Source organism: Marmota flaviventris, chromosome 18, assembly GCF_047511675.1.
Source record: "Marmota flaviventris isolate mMarFla1 chromosome 18, mMarFla1.hap1, whole genome shotgun sequence".
Taxonomy (NCBI): Eukaryota; Metazoa; Chordata; class Mammalia; order Rodentia; family Sciuridae; genus Marmota; species Marmota flaviventris.
This window is the reverse complement of record NC_092515.1, coordinates 48,213,836-48,227,502: the sequence shown is the minus strand read 5'-3', so window position 1 is coordinate 48,227,502 and position 13,667 is coordinate 48,213,836. Positions and strand designations below refer to the sequence as shown.

At 39.8% G+C, this 13,667-nt stretch overlaps 1 protein-coding gene across 2 annotated transcripts in view; it reads right to left on the bottom strand.

Annotated features, from left to right (window-relative positions):
• Wwp2 (WW domain containing E3 ubiquitin protein ligase 2) overlaps nucleotides 1-13,667 on the bottom strand; it is a 131,209-nt gene that overhangs the window by 102,928 nt on the left and 14,614 nt on the right. The window contains exons 2-5 of one of the 2 annotated variants that reach the window (XM_071604905.1): nucleotides 12,201-12,231; nucleotides 10,779-10,863; nucleotides 4,257-4,404; nucleotides 3,809-3,930 (exon numbers count right to left, since the gene is read on the bottom strand). In XM_071604905.1, coding sequence (XP_071461006.1) covers nucleotides 3,809-3,930; nucleotides 4,257-4,404; nucleotides 10,779-10,848 — 340 coding nt within the window. In that variant the 5' untranslated portion in view covers nucleotides 10,849-10,863; nucleotides 12,201-12,231. The remainder of the gene's footprint in view (nucleotides 1-3,808; nucleotides 3,931-4,256; nucleotides 4,405-10,778; nucleotides 10,864-12,200; nucleotides 12,232-13,667) is intronic. The other variant, XM_071604906.1, reaches the window with a different exon arrangement.

Genomic DNA, 13,667 nt, shown 5'->3' with positions numbered 1-13,667 from the left:
GAGAGAGAGAGACAGAGAAAGAGAAACTTGAACTGCCAGATATTAAAACATAATCTTGTATAGCATGATTTGGAAAGGCTAATAAAACAATGGATGAAATGGAAAGTCTCTAAACAGGCCCAATATATATGCTGAAAGTAGAAACCCACATCATTGGGAGTGTTAGGTGGATTATTCAATAATTAGTGCTAAAAAATAGTTAACTATTAAGGAAGGAAATCAAATGGGATCTCTCATCACCATATTAAAAACTAAATTCATTTGGGTGAAGAATTAAATGTGAATGAATAAAATCACAAACAAACAAGAGAAAACTATTTAGCTGAACTCAGAATGGGGAACACCTTTCAAAGCATAAAAGATAATGATGAAAATATAAGGTTTAAAACATCTGTATGGAAAAAAGAAAAAAAAAACTTCAAAGTTAAAATGCAAATGAAAAACTGGGGGAAAAAAAAAAACAAAAACATTTACAGATTCCAAGACAAAGAATAATAGGCTTAATATATAAAGACCTCTTTCAAAACCAAAAGAGAAAAATGCACACTTGAATATAAAAACGAGCAAAGGACATTAATAGGGCAATAAACACACTTTTAAAACATTCAATATCCTTCAACAAATCCTGGCATAAGAGAGGGGTGGAAGTGAAGGAGATTCAGAGACTAACAACTAAATGCAGTCAGTGGGCTTGTCTAAGCCCAGGGTCAAGAAAAAGGCAAAAATGATGTTTTTGAGACAAAAAATGATTGAATGTAACTGGGTATTACATAAAATAAGGAATTCATGTCAATACCACTAGGTGTGATAACAGTATGGTAGTTATATAAGAAAATGTCCTTTTTTCAACATGTGCTGAAGAAGCTAGGATGTCTGAATGTGTATCATTTTAAAAACTCTGACCAAAAAGAAGCAGAGGCAAATCTGGCAAATTATCAAATAGGCCATAAAGAAGATTTTTTAAAATAAATAAAATTCAACACATGCCAGGGTGGAATAGAAACCAGCAATTTCAACCACTGCTGATGAGAGGGTAAGTTGGTAGAACTTTCTGGAGGGTAATCTGGCAACATGGGTCAAAAACATTGAAAACTATTTAAACCTGGCAAGTCCATATTCAATATTTTATCCCAAGTAAACTTAAACAATGAGCACAAAGATTTATAAACTTGTAAGTTTATATAAATATTTTGATATAAATATCAAAAACTACTGACATTCAACTTTGTATTTTCACAACTATATGACAGACTACTACTAAGCAATCATCAAAAACTGGCTTTATAAAAATAATTAAAACTATGCTGATATATTTTTATGATGCAATAGGTATGAATAACAATATAGGAGTTCCTCAAAAAATTAAAAACAAGGGCCAGGGATATACTTCAGTGGTAGAGTACTTCCTAGCACACACAAAGCCCTGGATTCAATCCCTACCACTGTAATACTATTACTAACAACAACAAGAGAAGTACCGCAAGATCCAGCAATTCCACTTCTGGTATGTAGCCACAATAATTGAAAGCAGGGTCTTGAAGGAATATTTGCAGCAATGTTCACAACAGCATTATTCACAATAGTCAAAAGCAACACAAGTGCCCATCAACAGATGGGCAGATAAACAAAGTGTTGTATAGCCATACAGTGGAATATCATTTTGCCTTAAAAGGAGAGAATTTTGATACATCAGGCAAAACGTGATTAAGACTCAAGGACATTAAGCTGATAAAATAAACCTGTCACAAAAAGAAAATACTGTAAAGTACCCACTTATAAGAGGTACCTAGAATACAAAATTTATAGAGATTTTAGTGGAATAGAGGTGGCCAGGGAAAGAGAGAATGGGGAGCAAAGTTTATTTAATGGAGGCAAAGTTTCAGTTTTTTTAGATGAGAAAGAGTTCTGCCAATGGATGGTGGTGATGGTGGCACATTGAGTCAATGTGCTTAATGCCACCCAATTGCAGACTAAAAATGATTAAGAAGAGAGATTTTATCACAATTAAAAATAAATACATGGGGCTGGGGTTATGGCTCGGCAGTACAGTGCTCGGCCTCGCACGTGCAAGGCCCTGGGTTCGATCCTTAGCACCACATATAAATAAATAAAATAAAGTTTAAAAAAAAAGAATTTTAAATAAATAAATATAGTAACACAAATAGGGATACATTTGAAAGACAAAAGGCATGTTGCAATACAATATGTTTGTGTATAATCTCAATGCTTTGTTTCTGTGATGTCATAAATACTAATACACATTCATGCAAAAAAATACACACTCATGCAAAGAAATAAAAAGCCCAAAAGGGTATACATATCAAAATATTCACAATAAACTGGGTGCAGCAGTGCACACTTGTGATCCCATCACTTCGGGAGGCTGAGACAGGAGGATGGCAAGTTCAAGGCCAGCCTCAGCAACTTAGGAAGACCCTATCTCAAAATAAAAAAGTTTAAAAAGGTTGGGAAAATAACTCAGTAGTAGAATTCCCCCAGGGTAAATCCCTAGTATCATACACATACACACAAATATATATATTAACAATAATTATCACTAGTTGTCATGCTTAAGGTATACATGAGGCCCTGGGTTTGATCCCCAGCACCACAAAAAAAAAAAAAAAAAAATTTTTTTTTTGAGGAATGTTGACTGGACAAACAAAAAAGGAAAGAAAAGACCAATTGTGCTAGTGCTACATCCTGATGTGAGAATATTCACAAGTATATTTCCGAATAACATAATAATGATAATTCCTTGATAATCAAATCTCAAAGAGCAGGCTAGGGTCTGGAAAGTAAAGGTCAACTCAGAAGATGCGCGTGGGGAGCTCCCTGAAGGAGCAAACCAGAGGCGCATCTCTGATCCTAGCCGATTTCTCAGGCCAGAGAAGGTTCACCACATTTCTACATGCCCAGCAGAAAGGAAAAGACCAGAGGAGGTGCAAACGCCTCTCAAGTGGCCCAGCAGAAAGGACAGGCTCAGAAAGAAAAGACTCTTGAATTAATGCAATACTCTCCCTGGAACTCAACACCCCCACCCCCACAGCCCTCCTGAGCTGAATCTGCTTTCCGAAAATATTTTCTAGACAGCAGACATCAAGAGAAAAAGGAGTCTTTCTTTCTGAGGCATTCAGTTGCCACATATGGTACTGCTCTGAATAGAGGCTTTATGAGGGAGGGTCCAACGGCCACAGGCGCGGGTTACGCCAATGACCACAAACAGCAAGGAACAGACGTGAGGATTTATAAGACTAGGCAGCAGAGGCACCTTCGATAATTAAGACGGAGCTGCCATCACATCTCAACCATCTCCTGAGCACCTACTAAGCACAGGACACCATATGTAACACTGTCCTGAACACACACACACACACACACACACATGTACAAACAAGCACGCTAGCACGCTCTTGCGCACACACACACGCACACACACACAGCTCCCTTGTTCTGTTCTGGGCTCAGCTGAGAAAAGCAATGATTTAGGCTGGAGGCTTTTGACAGTTTAACTCAACATCTCACAACGTCTGAGTCAGAAAGGGGCAGAGGTAGGAGTCTCCACTCCACAGGAAGGATCAGGGGACATGGCACCGCATCCCACTACCAGAGGCCCTGGGCAGAGAAGGCTGAACCCCAGTAGAAGGAGAAAGGAGCTCTCAGCCTTCCTAAAACTTTATGGACAGCATCCAAAGGGGCAGAACCACTGCAGCCCCTGGGTCCTGGAGGGAAGTGTGTTACCACGTTTACCTGCCATGTCCTCCCCAGCCCACAAATGAATCACGTCTGTCACCCGTGTCATACGTACTTTTGCCTCCATTGTTCTTCAGGACATTGGAGAGGTTGACAGAGGCGGTGCCTAGCAGTTCATTTCTCAGAGTATGGCAGCTCCAGACCTTCAAATCTAAATGACTCTGGGCTGTGACATTCCTGAAAAACAAATACCTGATTCATCACATCTGAGCAAGTTCAGTCACTCCCATAACTTAGAAGAAAACAACCCAACTATACTGCTAAAATTTTGGGGGGACAAAGCAGGAAGACACTCACACACACCCTTTCCCCCACAACAATGAGCCTGTAATCCTCTAGCTAATAATGAACACTCTGTGAGCTCGATGAGGTACAAACACCTGGACACAGGCACTCTGGGGACCAAGGGCAGAGAGCCTTAAGGCTACATAGGAACCTGGAATCCCTGCACCCCTCGGAGCACCTTCACGCTTCCCTTTCCAAAACAAGCGACTTTCTCTTACAAAATGATGATCTCGTTCCAGAGAAGCTCAGAGCTCCCAATGCGCTTGCCAGTTTTCTTGGTCTCGCTGGGGAGTCCATCCACCGCCACTTCCACGTAGGAGTTAATTCGAGGTTGACGATTGTGCACCTTGGGCTTTGCTGACACCACTGGGCGGGAGAGGAAGAAAAAGTCAAAGTGAGTCAGAGGGCTCCCAGATGCCCCCCTGTGGCAGATGTTCTGGCCCTTTATGGCTGTTTTTTAAAAAACTAAATTTTGTTTTGTTCTGATTCCAAATAAGCTTTTCAAAGAAATATGAGCATACTAAAAAAAATATGAAGCCTAAAAAAAAAAAAATCACTCCTAACCCGAAACCACTAAGATAATTATCATTACCAATTTATCATTGGTAATTCTTCCAGACTTTTAGTTCCCCAATTCTTTAAATATTCTTTTCTTTCCAAAACCTTTTTTTTTTTCCCTCTGCAGTGCTGGGGATCAAAAAAACCCAGCGCCTTGTACATACTTGGCAGGTGCTCTATCACTTATTTATAGCCCCTAATCTATTTTAAATGGCTGCAATATAAGCCCATTTTATGGATATATTAAATGTTTCTTCATTGTTGAAAACATTGCTTTCAGTTTTTTGCCCTGGAAAAGATACCAAAAATGCATATATTTGCATGTATCCCTGAGCATCCCCCAAACGATATGAAAAAATTTTTAAAGTTCTTAAAACTGCTCAAATCTTTCCTAAGGGGTAAACCATGAAGCCTTCCAGCAGGGCTATGTGAGTATATCCATTTTGCTGCCAAGCACTAAGTACTATTTTTTTTGTTTTACTCTTTGCAAATGATACACTTTAAAGAATAATAACTTGAAATAGCTAAGATTTAATGAGCACTTATTACAGACATGCTGGTATGCACACATGGTTTAACTGAATCTTCTCAACAAACACATGAAGCAGAGAATATATCATCGCCTGCACTATACCCAGGAGAAAATGGGCTTGAGAAGCAAGGTCACTACCCTAGGTTACATATGCATGGAGCAAGGGCCAGAATGTATAACCAGCCAGTCTGACTCCACACCACACTGTGTGTCATTGCCAGACTTTGCTTATCTGTCCTATTGCTGTTCTAAAATTACTAGTGAGGTTGAATTTTTTCCATGCGCTATTTGGCCATCTGCATTTCCTCTTGTGTTCACAGCCTTCATGTGGCAGCATTTCTGGTGTTCACTTGGCACCAGCAAGCCAAAGACTCCCAGAGCACAAAGTCAAGCAAGTGCTATTCCCAGGAGCACACGTCTGCTAACAAGTAGGACCCATGATGGCAGCTCCAGGTCACTAGGATGAAACCCAGTCACAGCCTTCCATCCTATGCCCCAGAATAGAAGACTCGATGATGTTCCTCGCCCATGACGACAAGATCACCCTTGCCTGAACTCCCCCAGGGGGAGCGTTAGCAAATCTTTCTCCCAGAGCCTTTAGAGAGGTGGCAGTCCCGATAAAAACCTACAATTTTAAAAAGTTCAGATGGACCACCAGGTTGTTTTTAGCTATAATTCCCCAGATCCAAAAGGAACAGCAAGGAGGAAGCAAGAAACAAACAACAAAAAAAAAGCCCAGCTGTGGCTAAGATTCAGAAGCAACAGTGGGTGGTACTAGGAATCCAGGTTTGCAGCACTGAAGTAGGACCCAGAGTAAAAACACGCAGCACGTTACACATAGCCCAAGGTTGGCTGAGGCCACCTGGTGGTGAGAGATCAGCTCTGCGTGCCTTTACAAAAAAAAAAAAAAAACAGAGAGAGCAATAGTTTAATATAATTAATTAGAGTCTCATAATTTTGAGTTAAATAATCTTTTTGTTTTGTTTTTGGTACTGAACCCATGGGGGCTCTGCCACTGAACTATACCCCTAGTCCTTTTTAGTTTTTGAGAGAGGCTCTCACCAAGTCGTTTAGGGCCTCACTAAATTGCTGAAGTCAGCCTTGAACTTGTGATCCTCCTGCCTCAGCCTCCCAAGTCACTGGGATTAGCACGCATGCACCACTGTGCCTGGCTGACAATCTCTTTAAAATCAACAAGCCCTTTATTTCACAATTGAGAGAATTGAGATTCAGGGAAGTGAAATAACTTATCCAAAATCTTTCAACTCTATCCTGATGTGTCTTTTTCTATCCTCTAGCCTTTTTCCCTTAAGTTTTTTAAGATTTTGACATAAATTCAGACTTATAGAAATTTGCAGGAAAAATACAAATAATTCCTCTAAACCATCACTCAGAGTTAACCAATATTGACTATTTCTATATGTGCCTTACAACTCCTTTCCCTTACCTTGCTTGTAAACAATTTTTCCTGAAACTTTGTGAGTAAGTAGTAGAAGTATTCCTTTACTCCTAAATACTACACAGCATATTTTCTAAGTACAAGGACATTTTCTTTTTTGAGAGGACTGGGGATTGAGCCCAGGGGTGTTTAACCACTGAGCCACATCCCCAGCCTTTGTTTGTATTTTATTTAGAGACAGGGTCTCAGTGAGTTGCTTAGAGCCTCGCTAACTTGCTGAGGCTGGCTTTGAACTCTTGATCCTTCTGCCTCAGCCTCCCAAGCTGCTGGGATTACAGGCGTCTGCCACCGCACCCAGCTAAGAACAAGGACATTTTTTAACATAACTAATAGAACGATGACCAAATTTGGGAAACTTAACATTTTTATGATACCATTAATTCCTCTACAGACCTTATTAAAATTGTTACAACTGTCCTATCAATGTCCATCACAGCAAAAAACAAAGAAATGTTTTATTTTTCTGGTCCAGGCCCTGAGATCACATGTTGTATTTAGGAGATTCATTTGGAAGTTTCTAATCCACAGAAAAATTGAAAGAATAGAATAAATATTTGGCTACCTTTCCCCAACTGATATCATTTTGCCACATTTGCTTTTGTTCTATTTCTATACAGTCTGCGTCAGCACCATTCAAAAGAAATTCCCTGATGGCTGAAACATTCCACCAGTTGATGCACTTCTATGATAATGCATGTAGCTACTGAGAGCTTGAAAGATGGCTGGTGTGACAGCTATGAATTTTAAATTTTACTTAATTTTAATTAAAATGTAAATGATTCTTTGAGACTTCAAAGGCTACCCTTATTGGACAGGTTATAGAAACATGGCATGTATGTCCATGTGTATGTTAATATATATACATATATATATATATACTTTATTTGAAAGAAAGTTATAGACATTATCTTGGATCAGCCCTAAATACATTCAGAATGCCAACTCTAATAACATTCTCCCACCTAACCACACCACCATTATCATACCTAAAAAAAATTTAGTCACTCTTTCTGTCATGGGAGCCATACCATATCCAAATTTCCCCCAATTCTTCCAAGCAGTTTTACAACCGGTTTTCCCAATCCAAGATCCAATCAAGACCCATAAATTACACTTGGCTGTTGTCTCCTTAATGTTTTAAAATCTACAATGCCCTCCCTTCTTTTCCTGTGACAGGATTGAACTCAGGGCTTCACACATGCTAGACAAGCAATCTACCACTGAGCTACAATTCCTGTACCCCCCTGATTATTTTTAAAAACTTGACTAGATGTTTTATAGAATATGCCAAAATTTTCATTTTTCTGATCCTTTCCTCAGTGTACATTTTTTTTGTTTGCTTATTTTGTAGACCAGGGATGGAACCTGGGGCCTCATACATGCTTAGAGCAAGTGTTCTATCACTGAGCTACACCCTGGCCTCTCACTGTAGACATCTGTATCAAGGACATTACATAGGTTTCATTTTGTACCTCCTATTTACATTACGTTATCCTCCCACTGGAGATGCTAAGTTTGGCCCTTGGTTGGCATAGAGTCTGTCAAATCCCACTTGTACAAAGATACTTTTTTCCCCTCTATAATTTATAGTTATTGGTGGGATTATGTTTTGAATGCTTCTTGTTCTTACAAGACATGCCAGAATAGCCAAGCATGGTGGTACATGACTGTAATCCCAGCTACCTGGGAGACTGAGGCAGGAGGATCACAAGTTCAAGGTAAGCATCTGCAACTTAGCAAGACCCTGACTGAAAATAAAAAATTAAAAGGGTTGGGGATGTCCCTCAGTGGTACAGCACCCCTGAATTCAATCTCCAGTACACAAACACACATACACAAAAGATATGTCAAAATAAAAGCCTCAAGATTTGAGCAAGCTTATGTAGAAAGGTTATTAAATGTTTCATGAAATATAAATGCCAGCTTCACATCTTCATTTAGGTTGTACTCAGTGGTACAGAGAGCACCTGTCTAGTATGCTTGAGGTATGGAATTCATTCCCATTACCACAAATACAAAAAAAAAAAAAAAAAATGCAAAAATTTATACCCCCAAAAGGTTCTTAGAAGGTTGGGGCTATGGCTCAGTGGTAGAACCCTTGCCTAGCATGCAAGTGTTCTACCAAAGCCCTGGGTCAAATCCCTAGCACTGTAAAAAGAAAAAATACTATCAGAAAGGCACCATGATAGTATTTGGCCTACTACCTTTCAAGAGGCTTTAAGTAGCCAGTTTTTGCTTTATTATGCTATGATTTTTTAATTGAGTTAAATATCAGACAAAATGATGGTTTATGTTTAAGGGCCTTGACGCATTTTAAAAAGAACCTTAAGACTCTATGCTCACATTCACTATGGAGAAACACAAGGCAACCGGGATAAACAGAGGGAACCACTTAGTAATGCCCCTCAATTGTACTATATTGGCTGGATCAATGAAATGGGAGTAAGAACCACCAATGTCAATTACGTTGTCATGTCTCTCTCTCCACTGTTTTCCTGGATGGTACTATGAAATCCCTACTGAATGCATATAGGAGACACACCAGTCAAGTTAGCTCTTTCCACACTTGTAAGAAAACCTGCCTTAAGGAAAGGCAACACAGAAACATTGAGGAATCATTATGTGTCATGAATAATATGCCCCCAAAACAGGGACCTTGGAATGTCACCAGATTCTATAAGCAGGCTTCTGCTTTGGCCCAGGCCTGCTGATTATTAGGGAAGCCAGTAAAGGCTGCAGACCCAAGGTCAAAACCTTCTCAGTTCATTATAACCCATTTCCCTACTTACAGGACTACAGCAGAAAAATAGTTAAAATGTTTCAAGACCACACACACATACACACACACACACACACACTCAACAACTCAATCAGAAATAGGTAAAGAATATGAATAGGCAAGCCACAAGAAAAGGAAACACAGATTGCCATTGAATATGATAGATGCTAAACATCGTTTATAATTAAAGAAGCAGGAAATTAAACTACACTGAGAAAACAATCTTTCTCCCCCCAGTGCTGGGAATCAAACCCAGGGCTTCACAGATGGTAGGTAAGCACCATAACTGAACTACACCCCAAGCCCAAAACACAACCTTTTACTAATAAAATGACAAAAACACATGTTAAACAACAGGGACTGGGGGCATAAGTCAGGGGCTGAGCACCTGCCTAACATGCAGTAGGTCTGATCCCCAGCACCACAAAATAAATAGAAGTCCAACACACTATGGTTGGTAAAGCTGTGAGGAAATAGGCACTTTCGCACAGTGCTAAGAGCATTCCCTCCATGAAAGGCAATCTGGTGATCAAAATTATAAAAATGCTTCCCCTTGGGTATGTCTTAGAGGGGCACAAAAGAAATGACCAATGTTAGTTTCCTCCAAGCAGGGTACTGAAGGGCTGGGGAAAGGAAATAATTTTGAACTACATGAATGTATTAAATAAGTGAATAACATTTACATCTCAGAAATTCTAATGAAAAATAGTTTAAAAAAAAATTGCCTCCCAATGACCATGCTGCAGGCCTGAACTCAGGTACTGAGTGCCACACCCCATTCCAGGCACCTGCTCCTTGCTGACTCCACAGAGCTACACTCTTCGATCCCCATCATATACACTGAGTTCTCACTGTGGCTGGGGTCTCAATAGGGACCGAAACAGACCAAATACTCTGTTCTCATGGAGCCTATATTCTATTGAGGGACACAGCTGACAAATCAAAAAATGAAAATGTGTAGTATGTTAAACAGTGACAAGGGCTGAGAAGAAAAATGTAACGGAGAAGGAGACAGGTGTGAGGAAGTCGGGGAGGGAGGTGGCTATAGATCAGGAGACAGGAAGGCCTCCGTAAAGAAGGTGACTTTTGAGAAAAGAGATGAAAGTATACAAGCAAACTGAAACCCAGAGAGGTTGTATGAGATGGCCTAAGGGTCGAACACAGATAGAAAACAGCTCTGGGACATGAAGAAATCACCATTTCGGACCATTTCAGTTACTTTTTTCCCCCCATCTTCCTCAAGTTATTTTCCTTCCTTTTTAAGAATTAGAGCTCTGCTGACAATCCTATGGGAATAAACAGCTACTTTAGAAAATTTGGCTCTCCAGATCATGAGGTGGTGTGCAATTCCACCTCTTCTCCAGATTGGGACAGACCTCCAATGACACAACACCTCACACAAAGCCACTCACCTTTCAGAGTAAGCTGAGATTTCTCAAAAGGCAGGGCTACTCCTGCCCGGCTGGAGCTGGCAGATGCCATATCATCACCATGAAACTGCAAGATAAGCAGAACAGTGGGTTTAGAGACTGTCTGAGAAGACCAACGAATTGAACTAAATTTTTATATTTAAGTTCAAAAAGGCAGAGACAAAAAAAGAGACAAAGAAAAAAATACAAACATCCAAGCCACTGTGGCCATGCTGCTTTTCAGCGGTGTTGTCTGTCTGTCTTGCAATGACTACTGAATGTGGAGAGGCCTGGGGTAGCCTAGGAAGGCAACAGGACTGTTACAGCAGAATCTGGAGGAGGCAGGGGCTAACAGAATATCTCCAAAAAAGAAAGCCCCCGCTCAACAACAAAAGGACAACTAGTCTGATCTTCAAATGGGCAAAAGATATGAATAGACAGGTCTCCAAAGAAGATCCCCAAATGGCCAAAAAACCCAAGAAAAGATACTAAACATCCTTAGCCATCGGGTGTCCCTGTCACTCCATCTAGAAGCAGAAGTCTAACTGGCACTCTGAACAGATCTCTTGCTCAAATAAGATTCTGGAATGTTGTCATTTGTCATTTGGAAAATATTGGTTCATTGAGCCATGTAGATATTCCAAATGTTGACACATTTAATTATACGGTATCAAAGAAAAATCACATTTGTGAATGTCACCAATGATCTCATCAGATAAGTCTCCAAGCTTGGGAAGCTGTTGAGCTCTTGGTGGAGATGTAAGCGTTCCAAAATTCTAATTTTCACTGAAGAACTCCTATTTTGTCACTGGCAGCAAACACTGCCAGTTGTTCTCCTTGAAGTGTCAGGCTCACTTCATTCATTTGGAGGAAAATGTCTGCCAAATTCCCAAATTTAGTAACTTTAGTTGTATCTTAGTTGTTTTCTGAAGTAAAAATGGTATTTCATGAAAAATGCCACTATTTAAGCTCTCGACTCAAATAACTGTACGAGTGCTTACTCTCCAGCAGCCTTTATGCATCCGAGTTAGTAGCACTTTAGGCCCATTCCCATTTCAACACACAATGTGAAAAAGACGTGTGCTCACAAGTCAAGACTTAATAAAAGTAATAGCTTTTACTACTTTATCAAAGACATTGTTTTTTTCGGTGCTGGGATTGAACCTCGGGGCCTCGGGCATGCTAGGTGAGCTACATCTACAGTTCTTATTGAGAAAAAGAGTCTTTCTAAGCTACCCAGGCTGGCCTCAAACTTGCAATCTTCCTGCCTCAGCCTCCTGAGATTAAAGGTGTGCACCACCTCAGCAGGCAAGAACATTCTTAAAGGAAACTGGATGTTTTCTTCTTAACAAGAAGGTGTCCAGATAGGAATACAATGACAAGAGTACACTTTGTCTCGACTGTGGTACCTACAGTTGTACTCACCTTTGCCTTTACACCATCAGTGCAAGTACAACTACAATGAAAAGGTAAATAAAGAATTAGTGTTATTATGAAAAATAGTTTTGACCTTGCAAGATCCAGAGCGTCCAGGAGGCCTCCAGATAGCTGATAATCATGCTTGAAATCTACTGCTATAAAAACACTGTAAAATTCCAGTCCTATTCAACATCCTTTACTATCTTTCAATCTATTTTAGAAATTTATTTAAAGCCCTATTTTAATGAGTTGTTTGGCCTAAACATGGTTATTTTTAATATTTATTTTTTAGTTATGGGTGGACACAAGATCTTTATTTTATGTGGTGCTGAGGATCAAACCCAGTGCCTCATGCATGTTAGGCGAGTTCTCTACCTCTGAGCCACAACCCCAGCCCCTAAACATGATTATTAACCCTCAATATTACTCTAAGAAAGGAAGTCCTTTTTTTTTTTTTTTTAAGAGAGAGAGAGAATTTTTTTAATATTTATTTTTTAGTTCTGGGCGGACACAACATCTTTGTTTGTATGTGGTGCTGAGGATCGAACCCGGGCCGCACGCATGCCAGGTGAGTGCGCTACCGCTTGAGCCACATCCCCAGCCCCAGGAAGAATTAAATAATGAGAATTAAATGTATCTACAGCAAAGCGGCATTGACCTTGACACTTTCTCCACAGCTTAAGTCAAACAATTTTATGCTTTATGATTTTTGGCAAAATAGAATTTCCCTTATTTATAAGATATATTCTGTTTACAAAAACACTTAACACTGCATCATTTTGGGTTGGGGTTGTTATTTTTTGGTTTTTGTTTGTTTTGTTTGGAGTTTTGTTGTTGTTGTTTGTTTTTTGTTTGATTTTTTTGGTTTTTGGCAGTACTGGGAATTAAACCCAGAGCCTCACAAAGATGAGAAAAAAAAAAAAATGTTTTACTCCCTTAGACTGAATTTCTTTTGGGAAAGCAGTAAAATGATCAACTCTTTCAGCTAACCATCAGATTAGAAGTCTGACAATAAGTGTTGGTGAGAAGTCTCATAGGCTTCTGGAGGTCATGGCAATTAGATGACACCTCAGAACCTCTGGAAGCACTGAAGATGCATATACAGAACCCCCACCCCCAGGATTCCATCCCCAGGCATTTGAAGGGGGTTGGGGGATTCCCAATACAGGCAGAAGAAACAATGCTTACAATAGCAAATATCTGTAAACAAACCTAAGTGCTCATCAGTGGGGGAATGGATAAGTTATGATATATTTCTAAAATGCTCCCTCATACTTGAAAGATGTGAATTTAATCATATGTACAAGTCCCAAACCATGAGAGAAGCGGGGCACAAGTGTCAGCTTCACTACAGCATAATGCCACACCCAACAACAGTGCATGTTGCTGTGGACTCACAGACATAGTAAAATACAGAAGCACAGACAGGCAGGAGACATACCAGGTTGAAAACAAAAGTTCCCTCTGGGGTAG